Source organism: Hyperolius riggenbachi, chromosome 1 (assembly GCF_040937935.1).
Source record: "Hyperolius riggenbachi isolate aHypRig1 chromosome 1, aHypRig1.pri, whole genome shotgun sequence".
Classification (NCBI taxonomy): domain Eukaryota; kingdom Metazoa; phylum Chordata; class Amphibia; order Anura; family Hyperoliidae; genus Hyperolius; species Hyperolius riggenbachi.
The window spans coordinates 486,549,957-486,570,778 of NC_090646.1; the positions used below are offsets into that span (position 1 = coordinate 486,549,957).

At 44.8% G+C, this 20,822-nt stretch overlaps 1 protein-coding gene across 1 annotated transcript in view; it reads right to left on the reverse strand.

Moving 5' to 3' along the window:
• JPH4 (junctophilin 4) overlaps positions 1–20,822 on the reverse strand; it is a 41,281-nt gene that overhangs the window by 6,583 nt on the left and 13,876 nt on the right. Inside the window, exon 4 of the mRNA XM_068242136.1 lies at positions 3,957–4,075. Within this exon, the coding sequence (XP_068098237.1) occupies positions 3,957–4,075 (119 nt within the window). The remainder of the gene's footprint in view (positions 1–3,956; positions 4,076–20,822) is intronic.

The window sequence follows — 20,822 nt, forward strand, 5'->3', positions numbered from 1 at the left end:
ATGTCATCATGTCACTTTAATAAAAAAAGAGTTGTTACGACTACGTTGGCAACAGAAACTTGGATAATGGGATTATAGCTCTAGTCTAAATGCCTATGGTAAGGCTTTATGGAGGTCTCAGATGTATGTATACCTCAGCACTACTGGACAATCATGAGTAAGAACAATGGTGAATCAGGTCAAGATGTTCATCTAGAACTTTTATACTTATGCCCAGTGTTGATGTGTCATTGATTATTAGGCTGTAGTTGCTTATTTCTTTCCCATACACTTTCCAATAACTGAACATAAAGCACAAATAGTTTTCTGGGTGAATAAAACTCTTTCTTGCTCCTACTGAGTACAATAAATGGAGAGAAGTGTACTTACTGGTATAGCCCATCTCCAGGCACAGGTTGGAAAATACCATCTAATAGCTAAGTAGCTACAAGCTACTGGGTTTTGAGTGTCAGTTACAAGCCCTATGGGTGTGGCTGCTGCTTATACTGCATTATCATGCTGTTCAAACTGTCAGGAGGCAGGCACAGACTGAATCTGTCTGTAAGGAGTGCAGCCTATAGCAACTGTCTGTAGTGCAGGGTATGTCTGGGCTCCAAACCAAATACTTTACAAGTGATTTATTTGACATCATCTAAACAAAGAGCTTCTACTCTGACACAAAGGAGCACTGCATCTAAGTGCAGCACAAATGTAAGAAAACATTTGTGTCTGGAATGGGTCTTTAAGCCTTGTTACTTACACAGACCCTCTGCCCTGAAATGATCAACAGCCTGATCTTCATTACTTGCAGTTGTGGTCATGCCATCAATTAGCTGAGCTGTTTCTGAAGTAATTATGTTGTGTTATTTGTAAATATACATTCTAGCTTTGTGGTTACAATTAGTCTTTCCTCTGCTTCTCAGATCCCGAAGGGCTATGCAGACAGTTAGGGAGGCTTGTCACCAGTGTGTGTACAAATCATGCATGAACACGCCACCTAATACACTGGTCTGCACAACAAAACACAGCACGGTCACTCCTTACATCTGATTAATGAGTGCATGTCTAAACCAAGTCATGGTTAGTATCTACTAACCGGAGAAAGTAGAAGAATAAATCATGTATGCAATATTGGTTACATTACCCTGCCATCATGTCACAAATGTTATTGTTAGGAGAGATTCTATAGATACACGTCTACATTACATGAGATATGATCACTCTGGTCACCGCGAACAGCTTCCAATTCAGTGCTATTCTTTTACATGTAGGAAATAGGTAAAATATATCAAGGGTAATGTAGAGGTGGAATTATAACGGGGAAGTGCATTGAATTGTTTTATTACTTATATATCATTTCTTTTACATTTACATTTAAGCCAATTATATCTAACAACGGGAATGGGAATTGAGACATCAGCAAATGGAGACCTAACTGGCACGTTTTAATACAGAAAGAGTGGACAGCATGGTGTGGGATCTATAACTCCTAGACCTCATTACTGGGGCCACAGAATGTGGAATGCATTGCCATAGAAAGTAGTTATGGCAAATTATAAATCTGCATTTAAAGGGGGCTTAGAATGCTTTCCTTGCATTGAAAGATATCCATGGCTATAATTGCTAGGTAATACCTGGTGGTGTTGATCCAGGGATTTTATCTGATTGCCATCTGGAGTCGGGAAGGAATCTATTTCCCTTTTGGGGCTAATTGGACCATGCCTTGTAAGGGTTTTTCACCTCCCTCTGGATCAACAGGGATATGTGAGGGAGCAGGCTGGTGTTGTACTTTATTTTCTAATTGAACTTGATGGATGGATGTCTTTTTTTCAACCCAAATAACTATGTAACCATGTAAGAATCAGCAGCCCACAATCTGTGCTCACTGCTCAGTGGATATGAACAGCCATGTCCTTTAGCTGGTATACAGTCATCTCCATATTGCTTATACATCAGTTAGTCACATCCAACTGTAGAGTGATCCCAAAAACATACAGATGAATTATTTGGCCTCCCCTAAATTGGCTCTAGACTACGATACATACGCTACACAACGCATATGACAATGGTAAAGATTAGATTGTGAGCCCTTCTGAGGGACAGTTAAGTGGCAAGACTATATATACTCTGTACAAAGGTGCGGAAGATGTCGGTGCAATATATAAATACTGAATAATAAAAAGAGGGACATGCAAGTACTTCAGAAAGGAACGTAATGTCATCATTTTTATAGACCGTTTGCTTATTTAGAGTTAGGGCTTGTTAGGGCTTTTTTTTTTTTTTTTAGTGCTTTTTTTTAATGGTGGAAGTTCTGTTCTGTAGCATCTGACTGCTTAATAACCCATGATGAGCCGTTAAGCCCTCTCATTATAATTTATTATAATGGAAATAAATGAAAGGCGGTGAAGAGGCTTCTGTCACTTTCTAGGCATTTGTTAAGAGAAGCAGTTAAACTGCGGTTCAAGTATTATTCTTGTAACATCTTGTTCAGTTCTTTTTTATATATTTTATATTTTTTTATCAATCCTTTCCATAAGTTTGAATAGGGATGCTTATTAAAGCAAAGCTTGGGGGGGGGGGGTTTAAATAGTTACATTAGTTAGAGCCCGTTCAGACTGCACGCGTTTCCAGCCGCGTTTTGGAAATGTGTGCGGGTGGCCCGACACGCACGACATCAGACAGTGCATAGAGTGCACTGTCTGACGTTCACACTGCATGCGTTCCGGACCTGTGCGGTCCGGGAATGCATGCTGCACGCAGATTTTGCAAAAACACGCGGCTGTCCCATTTACTTTTCAGTGATGGGATCAGCCACGCAATCCAGAGGCTTCACCAGTTTTTCTTCAACCCACCGCTGCTCCCGGGGACCCCCTTCTTTGCCTCCACGCTCCCATCTACACAGACACAAGTACAGTCTGAGCCTGCGCTGTGACACAGAGCCGCTTGTGCACGGAGGAAAAAGCCATGCTTATTAAGCGTCTCCCTGCCACTGCACAGACGTGGGCTGTCACTCATACACGAAGTTAGGAGCAACCTTGAGAACATATTCCACCAAGCCTTGTTCTGAGGGTCCAAGCGCTGGATCTGTGGGGTCTAGCTTGATGTGGGAAGGCTTTGGGCTAACCAGAGGCCTCTTACTACTGAGGTAAGTATTCCATTATCTTTCATTTTTTCACTTCAGTTACCCATTAAACGTTATTTGAAAGAGAAGTGTTCGAGATGCATTTTTTACATGTTTGAAAGCATTTTGGAGGACAGGAAATTGCCTCTCCCTATAGCTGGCCTTTTCTGGTGCAAGTCAAGCACTTAAAAAAAAACACTAGACAAGCACACCTGTAGAACTTTCCAGGCATGTAATGAATGTCTGTGAAAGCTTTGCAGATGCCTGCCTTAACCTCCTTAGCAGTAAACCAGTAACCAAGAGTCAGACTCGCTCGGAAATCAGCAGTTCAGAGTGCTAACCGGGGTAGCCACCAGGAGGTATATGCAGAGCGCCCATGCGGCGGGCATTTGCAACTTACCTACCCTAGGATCCAGATGCTGGCAGCCATTCTTCTTCCGGTCCTCAGAGGCTCTCGATCCCTCTGGTGAGATCACCCTCTGTCGCCATAGTGACAGATAGCAAACTCACTACAGGGGTAGAGCGCCTTCTGGTGGAGGGAGGGCAAATTACACTGCTGGATCCAGGGGAGGTGAGTAATGTGCAAGGCTGCCACAGATCTGTCTAGCAGTATGATATTTTCCTCCTTTTAGGGTCTAAAAGCTTGTGAAAAAAAATGCACTGCTTTTAGAATCTAAAACTGGAAGTAATCATACCGCCAGAGAGGTTAAACAACCACATGCAAACACATTTGAATGTTATGCTACATGGTAACTAGTAGTTGGTTTTAGGTGCCTGGAAAGTGGTAAATGTACCTTGACTGTTCATTTAAACCAGCCCTTGCCTATTCCTAACAAAATGATCAAGATATACTTACTTGGCGTTTCCAGCAGTTCTTCCAGGTCATGTGACAGGATCTGAGCAGCTCTAGATGCCTCCAGTGCCTGTTGGGCAGCTACAGAAGCAGCATCAGCTTGGAGACGAGCATCAGCGGCACTAAACAAAGACAGCACCAACCCAATTAACAATCTGTACATGAGAGTCAGAAGAGGCTTTCAAGCAAAGCTAAAACGCAGAATGCACAGCCAGAATGAAAAACACAAAAAAGCAGTCAAACATACAAAAAGGCCCAACAGAAGCCATACTTAAGGGAAACCAGAGACGTAATCAAATAAAAGTTTTATACATACCTGGGGCTTCCTCCAGCCCCCTCTGAACAGATCGCTCCCACACCCCTGTCCTCAGCCTTCTCTGTTGTCGGTACCAGGTGCCATAACTTCTGCCAGTTGCGGCCAGTCTGACGCAAGAGAAGTGCGCTCTCTACTTATCTCTCCGATGGGACCCGGTTCCAGCAACAGAGAAGAATGAGGACAGCGGCGTGGGAGCGATCCATGCGCATGGGGCTGGAGGAAGCCCGTATAAAACTTATTTTACTATGTCTCTGGTACTCCTTAAAGTATTTATTTTTAAAATGCAAGTATTTTAATTATACTGGTTTAAATGTGTCTGTATTCTGGCATATCGCCGTCTCAGTCCTGTACTGAATGATTTCTAAAAACAAGGAAATAAAAACAAGGAACACCAAGAGCCCCAATAGTGTAATATGTACTGGTAAATGGTTACTAGATAGAGTAAATATTAATACTCACAAACCAGGGTTACAATTAGGCAACCACTGTAAAGGCAGGTGGGGAGATTTTCCTGACCCCACTCAGGAATAAGAAGTCGCTCTCTGTAGATGAGAAAAAGGGGGTTCAACCCTCCACCCAGGGTGGACTCAAATTATGCAGGAGAACAGAGGCGCCAAAAGGATAAAAGGAAGCTAAATGAGCTTAAAAACCAAATTCTTGGTAAATAGAAGAGGTAGTGGTGGACTTACCTCCTCCAAGTAGACACACGACTGTAGTAAAGACAATCAATATATTGTATTTATGAACTCCAAATATGCAACACGTTTCGCATGTTTGACCCCGCTTCATCAGGCAATAACAATGGAGCCAGGCTCTTCTACTGACCACATATGCTATTGCTCCGTTGTTATTGCCTGATGAAGCGGGATCAAACCTGCAAAACGCGTTGCATATTTGGAGTTCATAAATAAAATATATTGACTGTCTTTACTACAGTCGTTGTGTGTCTACTTGGAGGAGGTAAGTCCACCACTACCTCCTCTATTTACCAAGAATTTGGTTTTTAAGCTCATTTAGCTTCCTTTTATCCTTTTGGCGCCTCTGTTCTCCTGCATACCACTGAATGATTTCTATTTGTATTCCTGAGAAGATGGTGTTTTTGTTTTTGGTCAAGCCGGTGGGCCCCAGTGGGCGATTTACAAAAGCCATGGTATGCACACATCTACTGTGATGCAGGGAAAACCTGCTCACACTACTGTATAACTGTATAGAAAAACAAAATATAAGTGAACAAGCACATTTACTAGTTAACAATTATGGCTACACGCTAATATGCCCAAGGCGATGACTGCGGTGACTCTCAGGAAACAGAAAGTGATGTTGCTTTATAAACTTGTGTTCTATATAGTTTAGTAATTGAGAATCAGCAGGACAGCCTGGCTATCTGCATTGTCTAAAATGAAATAAATATGTCAGCCTCCATATCCCTCTTCCCTTGGAGGTATTCTACTTTTGTTGATATAAAAGCAATTCCTTAATTTAGACTTATACATCAAAAGAATTTTTTCAAACATTATTTAAAATTTGTTGCCTTCCTGCAAGCACAGAGAGTACCTGTGTGTCAGTTTAGGGGCGGATATAGGCACGACAGCCACACAGGGTGCCAATGTACTCTTAGGCCCATGCATCTGCACCACAGTCAGGGACAAATTATCCTCTAGGCTCATGCATGTGTCAACATCTAGCCTATTAGAAGACAGTCTCTCTCTCCCTGTGTCACTCCCCTCCAGGGCCGGATTTACCATAAGGCACAGTGGGTACTTGCCTACAGGTGCCGGATGATGGAAAGGCGGCTCGCTCCCTCCCCTTGTGCCTCCCTCCCTATGCAAAGTCCCGAGCAGAACGTAAATGAGCGGTTACTCACTCAGTTCTCGGAATTCCAGTGACAATTAATACTTAATACTGAGGGTACCTTTATGCTAAGGGACACTTGTGGTTACCTATGAGGGGCAAGGGAAGTAAAGGAGAAGTGACAGCTAGGCCAGCCAGCACAATTGTGGTGCAGTTTGGCGGGAATTTGTAGGTTCATGGGGTGTGAAGTCTAAGCTCCTGTGATGTAAATCTGGGCTTGCTCCCATCCATGTAGTTGTCTAGTACTCTGTAAAAAGCACCGTGAAAGATATAACTGCGATATAAATACAGAACAATAATAATGGAAGTAGGTTTTGGGTTTTTTCACTATTTACATTTTCAGAAGTTTTCATCTTTTTCTTTGTAACATGTATGACACTGCTGCATGAGGTGTAGTGATAATTGCTTGTGGCCCAATCATGTATGAGACATAATGAATAAGTAAAAAATGTGTGCTATATTAACATGGTGCCTACAAAATGAAACCTAGGTTCACATACTTTTATGCTATTGATCATTTTGGATCCAACCCTTGATCTTTTATGACCACACCCACTCACATGTGGCCCCCTATATGTATTCTGCAGAGGGGCCCACTGTTGGGTTCGTTTGCAACTGTGTCCGTTGAAAGATTAATTCAGATGTTACTCCTCCAGTGTTGTAATAATTCCTGCTCTTGTGCAGCTAATTACACATACGAGAAAAGTGAGTTACTGGGATGTTACTGGACATTCATTACTTTACAGAAAGCACTAAAATGTACTGATTTCATACTTGGGAAAAAAATGCTGTTGGAACTTACAGGCTCTAAGGGATAGGCGCAGAAAATTACAAACTGAAATGAAAAGATTATTTATAAGAACATTACATTTCATCATGCCCTTTGTACCACCGATATACTGTATGTCGCAGCATTAAGCACTCTGCTTGCAGTGGGTTATCGGGAGGTGCGCACTCGGGTGTGGTACAAGTATAAATCTGTGGACTGTATGCTGCACTGTACACGTTGTATCGCACTGAGAAAGTGCATTGCGACTTGTCAACACCGCTGCGGTGCAATCCTATTTCTGTGGATGCACACCACAACAGATCAAGTGCACTGCTCTCCCCAGACATTTTTTACAGCCGGGTGGAGTGAAAAAGTAGCTGGGTGGTGCATGATGGGGAAAAGGCAGGGTCAGTAAAACACTGCTTAGAGCATAGGAGAAGGATGAGGAGGAAAGCCGATGACAGCCGGGTGCTCACCAAAAAGAGCCTGGGGAGAACACTGAAGTGTGAAAGGAGCCTTAAATAAGGTGGCATGTCACTTTAACCCCATTTTCTGCATACAGACATTTGTGATTTTCAGTATATTTCTTCTGGTACAGTGATCCTATGGCAAATGAGGAAATATAATTCACAGGACCCTTTAAACGTGAAAACTGTGCAGTATTCACTTATTATGCTTCTGCACATTAAAATAAAAGCAATCCAAACTCATTTTACTTGATAACTCAAGCGCTGAACTCATTATTTTGATTGCTGAAGTAGTTGCAATATTGCTGGTGCAATGCACAGCCCAGAGAGCAAGTACAATTCGGAGGGTGAATACAATAATCAAATGCAAACTAGACTCCAGTAATTACAGATTACAGCTGGTCAAGGACGAAAGGGTCAAAGGGGTACTTAAGTGAAATTCAATAAATTGCAGAAGATGTTGCTTATAGAATAATCATGCTTATGCATAGGACATACTCGTTTGCTATGCTAGATTCTATTGAAATCAGAGCTTGATTTTTCAAGCTGATATCAAGATTTCTATCATGAAATAGCCTGTTTTTCGGGGGCCTATAGCATGATGGAGACATGTTACACTTTGCATAGGCCACTCTATGGGGATGACCAGTGGCATATCTAGAGATCATGGGGACGCATAGCAAACCTTTCATGGGGCCCTTAGATGTAGCCATTCATGAGCAATGCCACCTGCCCCTACCCTATGGATATAAGTTAATTGGGCAATTTACATTCTCATGCAATCAACACTGCAAATAGTTCATGAGCACTGAGACAAAGTCAGAGGGTGGAGAAAAGAAAGTTAATGGTGAATACCACCAGGGCCCCATAACAACTGCTATGGCTGCTATGGCTATTGCCACGCCTCTGGGGATGACATTCTAAGGTTGGAGAACAGTGAACAGCTCCAGAGAACTGAAGTGACTAATCAAATCTCGACCAGATTTTTTAAAACAAAAGGAAAAGGAGCTAAGGAGCTATGGACCCCAGTCCCAGTTTTACATTGAGCCTCCTTAAGGGGAACCGACTGCCCCTTTTCTGCAGTTAGTCCTGGTTTCTAAAAGCTATAGGAGTGGCCTTGTTTCCCCCACCCCTTCTAGTTGCCCATTATTTATCCAGGGGAAGGTGTGAAGATAGCATATGTGGCTTCTCTAAACTGTGTGTAGCATAGTGCCCAATCTCTACTTCCAACCTTCCTGCTGATGAAAGCTTTTGTTTGCTCTCTGCTAATGTGTGTAATAGAATAATTACTTCAGTCCTTATTTTCATGAACTTTCTGTGGTGGGGCAGGCCTTGGAAGAAGGGTAATAAAGGCCTCTGATAAACTTTTAAATGTAAAAAAAAAAAAAAAAAACATTTATTTTTTTCATTTTTATAATGAGCCACATTGTTGACATGCATTTGTAATGTGCTTTTGAGATGCCCTGGGTGCTAAAAAAAAGTGCCCCAAAAAAAAATCAATCACTTGGTGCACCAAAACACCGTAATGATTACAACTATTCAAAGCACCTATAGAAGTGATCATTACCAGCATAGCATCAATGAAGAGCTAACATAATGGTTGAAGGAGGGTTTCTGATTGGCCCCTCTGGTCCAGGGGCCCAGGTGTAGTCGCAACATATGCATCCCTTATTGCTATGCTACTGGAACGTGGAGGAAATACAGAACTGAAAAGTCATATCCAACCACCCAAGTGTATGCCAACCTTGTCACTGGATTGAAACATTAGTATATGAAGAGTTGGTAATTAAACACTTCAGACACATTAACTAGCATTGCAAGTTATAGATGATCTGTACATACAAGAACATAACGCCTTGTGGTAATGAGTACTGCAAAAATGTGCTGCTCAATCCAAGACACTGGTGGCATCAGTGTACTATAGGATGTAGTGTTCTATGGTGGAGAGGCAAAGAGACAGATGCTTAGTGACCAGTTATGTCAGATTAACAGCATTCCCTCGTCAGCAATAATATGTAAGGGAAATGGACTGCTGGCAGCAACTGAGCAAATGAATGTAAATTCATGAGAAGGAGGCATTACAGGATTGTGCTGTACCTAACAGCCCAAATTCACAAAAACTCAGGGAATCCACCAGGGAGAGGAATCTCCTGCAAATATTTCAGTTATTTTTAATACAAAATGTAGATCTTTTGGTAGGTATAGGTGTGGAGCCACTGTATACCTCCATACCATACACAATGGGGATAACAGATGTCTGTACCTTCCTTGTTCGAGTTCCCTCTTCAAAAATTGGGGACATAACCAGGTTGTTATTTGGATGTATTTCATCTCAAACTGGGGCATCCATGGGGGTGGTGTGTGCACCAGTATACAGCTAGGCTTATGGGAGCGGCAGGGTGTATAATGTAGTCCAGCATTCTGTGTTTATGCTGAATTCATAGAGTATTAATAGACTGTGTTTCACTTTGCTCAGAAAGCTTATAAATCACATATTTGAAGAAAAACAGACTGGGCAAGAACATCAGAGAGTTTTTTTGTGCAGGTTCAGTAATGAAGCAGAAAATAGGTAAATCCTATTTTTCAACTGAACTATCTGTCTCCTGTCGGCTACCATGTTTTCTAGCCCTGCAGCGTCCAACTTCAGCCTCCTCCTCCCCCTCCTCACAGTGCTGCCAGAATCCTCCCCAACAATAGCAGTCAAGTCTCTAGCAGAAAAAGGGCAGCTTCCTGAGTTCTCTTTTTCTACATTGGTCCACCGTCCTGCTGAACACCTGCACACTGTGCAGTCAGACCCCAAAGAAAGGGGGCAATTCACATTATAGACACTAAGATCAAGATATCAGCCTACATGTCCTTTGCCTAGAAATGCAGTCCAGGAGAATACGGTAGTCCAAAAACTCAAACTACCAAGCAGGTACCAGGGGGTCAACCAGTCAGCACGGACTCACAGGCACAGTGAAGCCAAATGAAGAAGTCAAGGGAATTGGGTCTCCAGCGGGATTTAGCAATTAGCTCAGTTTATTGTATCCTAACCACAAAACTGCACAAAGTTTTGGCACTCAGGCCTTTGTCTAAATATACAAAAATGACCTGTAAACAATAGAGAATCTTACCCTTTTGACTCCCATTGACTAAAGCTTGTACTAGTTTTATATAAATAATGAAATAACACAGTCATTACAAACACATACAGATACGTTAACTGGCTTCGCCCACAATTGTCCCAACACTATGATGGACATATGACTGTGGGAGGGATTAGATAGTGAACAAACACAACGGGGGTTGTCCACAGACCTCAGGAATCACTCTGTTAATCTCGGGGAGTCACAGATCATCGTAGGAGGTCCATCAAGCCTCCAATCATAATCCAGTCAATACACAATCAATCGATTCCGGACTTAACCCTTGCACGAATAATCTTCAGAATTTATTGTAATAATGTATGCGGTTATACAGCAGACAAAAAAGCACAACGTTTCGGGCTACATGCCCTTTCTCAAGTGCTTAACCATCTGAACAAACTTAGACCTTAGACTTATCCCCTCGCACGCCATTTCGCGGAATTTAATCATGGCGTGAGCCAGCTTCGATGGCAGGTACTCGAAGTGGTTCAGCGCCAAGAAGGTAGAGAATTTAGGAGTGCGCTGTTGTGGCGTGAGGCTTGGTGGATGGACAGGTTGGGGATGCAGTCCCCCAGTGGCCTTAACGAGGACTTCAGTTTAAAGTGCTTCTTATGATAAATGGTTGTCCTTTCAGGAGTAAGGGCTAATGTTCTGGAAAAGTTTTCTGCCCGCCCCTTAATGCTTTGGAGGGGTGTCTCAATATGTGTGTGTTTATATGAAGGTCTAAGTTTGTTTAGATGGTTAAGCACTTGAGAAAGGGCATGTAGCCCGAAACGTTGTGCTTTTTTGTCTGCTGTATAACCGCATACATTATTACAATAAATTCTGAAGATTATTCGTGCAATCGATTGATTGTGTATGGAAGGGATTAGATAGTGAGCCACTCTTAAGGGGCCCATACACCTAACGATTTTCCCGCCGATATACGATGTGTCGAAACGATCACAGTGATCGAAACGGCTGTGAAATCGCCGCGCACACAGCTGACAGAACAATCTATTTCCGTCCGAAATCGATCATTCCCGTCGATTTCCATCGACCCATCCGTGCGGAAGATTTTTCTCGGTCGCCGGTGGGTCGGGAGTGCGTCGTTAGCGGCGTTTGAATGCCCGACGACCGACGCAATACAGCGGTAATACATTACCTGCTCCAGCCGGCGTGAGTCCCCTGGTCTTCTTCTCCGCTTCGGGCTCCAGAGCTACACAGAACTTCCTGTCCCAGCAGGAAGTTTAAACAGTAGAGCGCCCTCTACTGTTTAAACTTCCCCTGGACAGGAAGTTCAGTAGCCGGAGCGTGGCGGGGCCAGAGCGGAGAAGAAGACAGCGGACCAGGGGACTCGCGCCGGCCGGAACAGGTAATGTATGCGGGGGGGGGGGGGCAGCTCCACAGATTTTGAATCGATTTCAGCCTGAAACCGATCACAATCTGTTTGCAGTAAGGTGGCCATATGATCCCTCTCTGATCAGATTCGATCAGAGAGGGATCTATCTGTTGGTCGAATCTGATGGCAAATCGACCAGTGTATGGCCAACTTAAGGGACAGTTAGGGCCCATTCACACAAAATGGGTGATTTTACCGCGATTAGCTCAGTAAAATCACTGTATACTGTCGCAATTCAGAGCGACTAGGATCAGTGCTTTTATAAGCATTGTATCGCGATCGCTCCTGAATCGCTGCAAACCGCTGCAAGGAACACATTTTGCGGTCATCACTAATCGCGAAACACCTGCGATTGCCGGCAATCACGGCAGTGAGATCACTGCCATAGATTAATATTGCGCTAGTGCTTTATAAAGCACTTGCGCTTCTGCGATTAGGGAGAATCATTGCTAATCGCCCAAGTGAGAACGGGCCCTTAGTGACAAGACTGTGTGTAGCGCTGTGGAAACTGTCAGTGTTATATACAGTAAATTCTAGATAAATGAATAGACAAACCTTGGTCCCACGTGCTGGACTCTTCTGTTATCAGTAAGTACACTTTTCATTTTCTTTCTAAATACCCCCCATGGGCCTCAGATACTTCGGAGGATAATCAGTTTTAGCCACCATAATCAGGAAATAGAAGCCAAATAATATTTACTAAATAGATCATGAGTGTATAGAGTGTGACAATTAATAAGTAAGAACCACAAAATGTATGTCATGTGACAAATAATGGATAAGCACCTGAGATGTACTTATCTGCATTTGCCTTGTAAGCTAATTTGCTTTTGATGTGCAATTTGTCTTAATGTACTCTTCAGTCTGTACCAGAAGAATTATACTCAGACCATAAGACTGTATTGTGCTTTTCCAGCCAGCATTTGTATTGATCATTATTTTAGCTTAGCAGAAAAGCACTTACTGCTACGACAACAAATTATTCCAGCAATTTTGTCTGGCACACTTAGAGCTGCTGTGGTCCAGAGAACATAACTTAAAAGGACAATTGTAATAATAATAATGAAGATAATAATAACAACAACAAGAAAATAGGAAAATATATTCTGGATACATCAACAGGAGGCAGCATTTACAGTGTGGATATGCAGTCCCACTATCCTGCTTGTGGCTGTGCAGTCCCACTATCCTGCTTGTGGCTGTGCAGTCCCACTATCCTGCTTGTGGCTGTGCAGTCCCACTATACTGCTTGTGGCTGTGCAGTCCCACTATCCTCCTTGTGGCAGTGCAGTCCCACTATCCTCCTTGTGGCTGTGCAGTCCCACTATCCTGCTTGTGGCTGTGCAGTCCCACTATCCTCCTTGTGGCTGTGCAGTCCCACTATCCTGCTTGTGGCTGTGCAGTCCCACTATCCTCCTTGTGGCTGTGCAGTCCCACTATCCTGCTTGTGGCTGTGCAGTCCCACTATCCTGCTTGTGGCTGTGCAGTCCCACTATCCTGCTTGTGGCTGTGCAGTCCCACTATCCTCCTTGTGGCTGTGCAGTCCCACTATCCTGCTTGTGGCTGTGCAGTCCCACTATCCTCCTTGTGGCTGTGCAGTCCCACTATCCTGCTTGTGGCTGTGCAGTCCCACTAGCCTGCTTGTGGCTGTGCAGTCCCACTATCCTCCTTGTGGCTGTGCAGTCCCACTATCCTGCTTGTGGCTGTGCAGTCCCACTATCCTGCTTGTGGCTGTGCAGTCCCACTATCCTGCTTGTGGCTGTGCAGTCCCACTATCCTCCTTGTGGCTGTGCAGTCCCACTATCCTGCTTGTGGCTGTGCAGTCCCACTATCCTCCTTGTGGCTGTGCAGTCCCACTATCCTCCTTGTGGCTGTGCAGTCCCACTATCCTGCTTGTGGCTGTGCAGTCCCACTATCCTCCTTGTGGCTGTGCAGTCCCACTATCCTGCTTGTGGCTGTGCAGTCCCACTATCCTGCTTGTGGCTGTGCAGTCCCACTATCCTGCTTGTGGCTGTGCAGTCCCACTATCCTCCTTGTGGCTGTGCAGTCCCACTATCCTCCTTGTGGCTGTGCAGTCCCACTATCCTGCTTGTGGCTGTGCAGTCCCACTATCCTCCTTGTGGCTGTGCAGTCCCACTATCCTGCTTGTGGCTGTGCAGTCCCACTATCCTGCTTGTGGCTGTGCAGTCCCACTATCCTGCTTGTGGCTGTGCAGTCCCACTATCCTCCTTGTGGCTGTGCAGTCCCACTATCCTGCTTGTGGCTGTGCAGTCCCACTATCCTCCTTGTGGCTGTGCAGTCCCACTATCCTCCTTGTGGCTGTGCAGTCCCACTATCCTCCTTGTGGCTGTGCAGTCCCACTATCCTCCTTGTGGCTGTGCAGTCCCACTATCCTCCTTGTGGCTGTGCAGTCCCACTATCCTCCTTGTGGCTGTGCAGTCCCACTATCCTCCTTGTGGCTGTGCAGTCCCACTATCCTCCTTGTGGCTGCGCAGTCCCACTATCCTGCTTGTGGCTGTGCAGTCCCACTATCCTCCTTGTGGCTGTGCAGTCCCACTATCCTGCTTGTGGCTGTGCAGTCCCACTATCCTCCTTGTGGCTGTGTAGTCCCACTATCCTGCTTGTGGCTGTGCAGTCCCACTATCCTCCTTGTGGCTGTGCAGTCCCACTATCCTCCTTGTGGCTGTGCAGTCCCACTATCCTCCTTGTGGCTGTGCAGTCCCACTATCCTCCTTGTGGCTGTGCAGTCCCACTATCCTGCTTGTGGCTGTGCAGTCCCACTATCCTGCTTGTGGCTGTGCAGTCCCACTATCCTCCTTGTGGCTGTACAGTCCCACTATCCTGCTTGTGGCTGTGCAGTCCCACTATCCTCCTTGTGGCTGTGCAGTCCCACTATCCTGCTTGTGGCTGTGCAGTCCCACTATCCTCCTTGTGGCTGTGCAGTCCCACTAGCCTCCTTGTGGCTGTGCAGTCCCACTAGCCTGCTTGTGGCTGTGCAGTCCCACTATCCTCCTTGTGGCTGTGCAGTCCCACTATCCTCCTTGTGGCTGTGCAGTCCCACTATCCTGCTTGTGGCTGTGCAGTCCCACTATCCTCCTTGTGGCTGTGCAGTCCCACTATCCTGCTTGTGGCTGTGCAGTCCCACTATCCTCCTTGTGGCTGTGCAGTCCCACTATCCTCCTTGTGGCTGTGCAGTCCCACTATCTTCCTTGTGGCTGTGCAGTCCCACTATCCTCCTTGTGGCTGTGCAGTCCCACTATCCTGCTTGTGGCTGTGCAGTCCCACTATCCTGCTTGTGGCTGTGCAGTCCCACTATCCTGCTTGTGGCTGTGCAGTCCCACTATCCTGCTTGTGGCTGTGCAGTCCCACTATCCTCCTTGTGGCTGTGCAGTCCCACTATCCTCCTTGTGGCTGTGCAGTTCCACTATCCTCCTTGTGGCTGTGCAGTCCCACTATCCTGCTTGTGACTGTGCAGTCCCACTATCCTCCTTGTGGCTGTGCTGCACCATTAAAAGCAAAGCAAAGTATAAAGGGGGGGAGGGAGGAAAAGACAAGCAAGAAGGGAAGGACAAAGGAGGCAAAGGGAGAGTAGAAGAAATTAAATAGACAAAAGAAGCAAGGGGTGCTGATGAGGAAAAGGTGAACAGTTGGTAATGTATGTAAGGAAGGAAAGGAGGATGGCAATGAGGGAGAGAAGGGGCAAATGCATAGAAGTAGCAATCACCCCTGTGACCACTGCCATCGCAGGGGGGCCCCTCTTCCTCCTTCTCCCCAACCGCTAGTGCAGCCAATTAGCAAAAAAACCCTTCCGAGTGCAGAAGCATGTGTAATTTTTTCCTGCTTCCAGAAGCTACTTAAAAGCGAAACACTCTCTGCTGCCATTCGCCAGCTCGTGATCACTTGACCTGCATGAGGTTTGAGGATTAAGGAGGCCTCATGCTACCATTTTTGCAGGGGGGGTCCTGTTAAGTCTAGTTACACCCCTGGGAAAATGCTTTAAGATTTGGTACGGTTTATTGGGATGTGAGTGCTTGGCTATAAGGCTGGGTTCACACGTAAATATGTTCATTTCCATTCCAGTCTTGTCCTGTCAGTTTTGCATCGGTTTTACCTGACAGGATTGGAACTGCACATCTTTTATGTGTGAACACACCCTATAAACTGATACAAAACTGACAGGACAGGACAAGACGGAAACAGAACTGTACACCTTTTATGTGTGAACCAAGCCATACATAGCCAATGGTTGCGTTCCTTAGTACTCTACTTATCAGCCAAAAGCAGTGTTTAGCCTGTGACTATATGATTTGGACAGTACGTAATAGCCATGTCATCTTAGTGCTGGTTATCGTTGGGAAGGGTGGGGTTAAGGGTGGGGTTAAGGATAGGCATTGAGAACGGGATAATGTTAAGGGGGAAGTTACAATTTTAGGAGGGAGCATATTGTTATGAGGATCAGTAACAAGTAGTAGAATGACCGGGGAGAAACCCCCAGAGCCGAAAAAACCCTGCTGCACTGCCCTGATACGAAGTGGGTTAATCTCTTTACAAAATGAGAGGGAGATAGAGCACCAAATTAAACTATTTGTAGAGCTACCATCCAATGAAATGGCTGCCCAGTGCAGATGCTGGAGCAGGATCGGGTGGGATGGAGGTGTTGTTGCTATGGTTAATGCTGTTAGTCTCCATAAGCAAAATCCCTGAAGCAGAAGGACCTGTCATTGTCTTCTGTATCCTCATTTATTAAATAAATACAGCAGAGAGAGTGGTAAGGCTGCACAGAATGCATATTACAATCAGATTGTAGAGTCTACTGTCAAGTAGGTATTAATATACAGGTATCTAAGGATGTGTTGCTTCTGTTCATCTCGTTTTAATAGCAAAAATTACCTGGAGTGGGCTGCCAGTAACTTCTACAGTAGATCGTATTTAGTCTGATATCTCTGCAATGACCTGCTTGTCTTGGGTGGCTCTACACAATATAATACTACTCAAATATTTGGGTCACATAATGAGAAGACCAGATTTTTGGGGAAAAATAGTTGATGCATGGACAAGTTGAGGGCAAAAGAAGAAGCGGGCGACAGAGGCTAAGATGGATAGACAGCTTGTGTGAAGCTATGAACATGCCTAAGCAGCAGCTAAAAGAAGCAGTGATTGACAGACACATCTGGAGGAGGAGGTGGAGGCTATAAAGATTTTTAATGACAAAGCAATAATAAATATGTATGCGGTTTATATAGACTAGTAATATACATACAGTGGAGGAAATAATTATTTGACCCCTCACTGATTTTGTAAGTTTGTCCAATGACAAAGAAATGAAAAGTCTCTGAACAGTATCATTTCAATGGTAGGTTTATTTTAACAGTGGCAGATAGCACACCAAAAGGAAAATCGAAAAAATAACCTTAAATAAAAGATAGCAACTGATTTGCATTTGATTGAGTGAAATAAGTTTTTGAACCCTCTAACAATAAAAGACTTAATACTTAGTGGAAAAACCCCTGTTTGCAAGCACAGAGGTCAAACGTTTCTTGTAATTGATGACTAAGTTTGCACACATTTTAGGAGGAATGTTGGTCCACTCCTCTTTGCAGATCATCTCTAAATCCCTAAGGTTTCGAGGCTGTCTCTGTGCAACTCTGAGCTTGAGCTCCCTCCATAGGTTTTCTATTGGATTAAGGTCCGGAGACTGACTAGGCCACTCCATGACCTTAATGTGCTTCTTCTTGAGCCACTCCTTTGTTGCCTTTGCTGTATGTTTTGGGTCATTGTCGTGCTGGAACACCCATCCACGACCCATTTTCAGTTTCCTGGCAGAGGGAAGGAGGTTGTCGTTCAGGATTTCACGATACATGGCTCCGTCCATTTTCCCGTTAATGCGATTAAGTTGTCCTGTGCCCTTAGCAGAAAAACACCCCCAAAGCAAAATGTTTCCACCCCCATGCTTGACGGTGGGGACGGTGTTTTGGGGGTAATAGGCAGCATTTTTCTTCCTCCAAACACAGCGAGAGAGCTCTATTTTGGTCTCATCAGACCACAGCACCTTCTCCCAGTCACTCACAGAATCATTCAGGTGTTCATTGGCAAACTTCAGACGGGCCTGCACATGTGCCTTCTTGAGCAGGGGGACCTTGCGAGCCCTGCAGGATTTTAATCCATTGCGGTGTAATGTGTTTCCAATGGTTTTCTTGGTGACTGTGGTCCCTGCTAATTTGAGGTCATTCACTAACTCCTCCCGTGTAGTTCTAGGATGCTTTTTCACCTTTCTCAGAACCATTGACACCCCACGAGGTGAGATCTTGCGTGAAGCCCCAGAGCGAGGTCGATTGATGGTCATTTTGTGCTCCTTCCATTTTCGAACAATCGCACCAACAGTTGTCACCTTCTCTCCCAGCTTCTTGCTAATGGTTTTGTAGTCCATTCCAGCCTTGTGCAGGTCTACAATTTTGTCTCTGACATCCTTGGACAGCTCTTTGGTCTTTCCCATGTTGAAGAGTTTGGAGTCTGCTTGATTGATTGATTCTGTGGACAGGTGTCTTTTATACAGGTGACTAGTTAAGACAGGTGTCCTTAATGAGGGTGACTAATTGAGTAGAAGTGTCTAACCACTCTGTGGGAGCCAGAACTCTTAATGGTTGGTAGGGGTTCAAAAACTTATTTCACTCAATGAAATGCAAATCAGTTGCTATCTTTTATTTAAGGTTATTTTTTCGATTTTCTTTTTGATGTGCTATCTGCCACTGTTAAAATAAACCTACCATTGAAATGATACTGTTCTGAGACTTTTCATTTCTTTGTCATTGGACAAACTTACAAAATCAGTGAGGGGTCAAATAATTATTTCCTCCACTGTATATCAGCCGATATGTCCCTTGCCGCAGCTCTAATGTCCCCTCCGTTGCAGATGTTGGCCTCGCCAGGTCGGCATCTTTTGCCCTTGCGCAGAGCTCCCCCAGCCACGTGAGCGCAATCGTGACCGGTGCAACCGCTTGCTCGCACAGGCACAAGATGCCAACCTGGGACATATCGGCTGCCAGGAGCTGGAGAAAGCCCCAGGTAAATACATCTTTTTTTTCCATTCTTGGACCTGTCCTTTAACCTCCCTGGCGGTAAGCCCAAACTCAGTTCGGGCTATGCCGCTGCGGAGGATTTCTCAGGCCCTGGTGGGCCGATTTGCATAATTTTTTTTTGGTACACGCAGCTAGCACTTTACAATCACCGCCGCTCCACGCCGATTCGCTGCTACCCGCCGCGCTGCCCCCCCCTAGACCCCTTGCGCAGCCTGGCCTATGAGCACCAGGCAGCGCTAAGGGGTGGATCGTGACTCTCCCGTGCGCCATGACATCGATGACGTCATCCTGATCGTCTCCATGGCGACAGGGGAAGCCAAACAGGAAATCCCGTTCTGAACGGGATTTCCTGTTTGCTCTGATCGCCGGAGGCGATCGGTAGGGGAGGGGGGATGCCGCTGCACAGCGGCTATCATGTAGCTAGCACTAGGCAAGCTACATGATTTAAAAAAAATAAAATGTAATGTGCTGCGCTGCCCCCTGGCGGTTTTAATAGACCTCCATGGAGGTTCAAGTGACATTGAAGCGAAAAAAAAACCTTATGATACAATTAATTCGATGTGTAGTATGGATAATTAATAGAACATTAGGAGCAAAGAAAATAGTCTCATATTTTTAATTTCAGTTATATAGCTTTTTTTAACATTGCATCATTCTCTAATAAATGCAGTTTACACATTACACTCAGCATTTTCAACAGTTTCACAGAGCAGAGCTAATGACCTTTTCAACTTTCCTCTGCAGGAAAACCATAAACAAACTAGAAACAATGAGAGAGCTAAGATAAGAGCTTCAAAAGACAGTGCTGTCTATGACTTTGCGAGTCACAGAGCTCAGTGAAGCTCTGTTGCATAAATGACAACTGAAGTTTCTTAAGGTGCGTACACACGTCTGGCGTTTGGACTGGCCGTTTGGACATCAAATCGGGCATGTGTACAAACGGTCGTTCAGCTGATAATGCTGGTTTTGACAGATCCGCTTGGTGGATTGGTTAAAACCAGTCTTATCAGCTGAACGATTGTTTGGACACACGCCCGATTTGACATCCAAATGGCTGGTCCGAATGACCGGTCGTTTGAAAAAATCAGACTCACAAAGCCATGGACAGCACGGTCTTTTGAAGCAGAAGCAAAAATCAGACATGTGTATGTACCTTTAAAGGGAACACAAACTGAGATTGATATGGATGTTTCCTTTTAAACAATACCAGTTTCTTGGCAGTCCTGCTGGTCTCTTTGGCTGCAGTAGTGAATGAATCGCATACCTGAAACAAGCATGCAGCTAATCCAGTCTGACTTCAGACGTCAGAGCACCTGATCTGCATGCTTGCTGAGGGGCTGTGGCTAAAAGTATTAGAGACGTAGGATCAGCCGGAGAGTCAGGCAACTGGTATTATTTTAAAAGGAAAAATCCATATCCTTCTCAGTTTAGGTTCCCTTTAAAGTTGTATAAGCAGGTAGAGGTGACACAGAGGGGGGCACTGGAGGCACAGGGGGGCACGGAAGAGGTACAGGGGATAGAGATGGCACAGTGTTCTTAAGAACAGATTCAGGTTAAGAACGAACCTACAGTTCCTGTCTCGTTCGTTAACCGGGGACGACCTGTACTGAATTGGCAAATTACAAGCAGAATTTATACCTATAACTCTGACCTCACACCTTACAATCTGATTGTACCATCAGTTGAGTTTAAATACAATTTCTGATGTATCCTGGGGCCCCATAGCAAAACTTTTAAGGGTCCTCAGATTGAGGTACTCTAAAAGCAATGCCACCTGCCCCTATGGATATGAGTTAATTGGGCAATTCACATTCTTATGCAATCAACGCTGCATACAATTCATGGGCACTGAGAAACACAAGAAAGTTAATGGTGAATAAA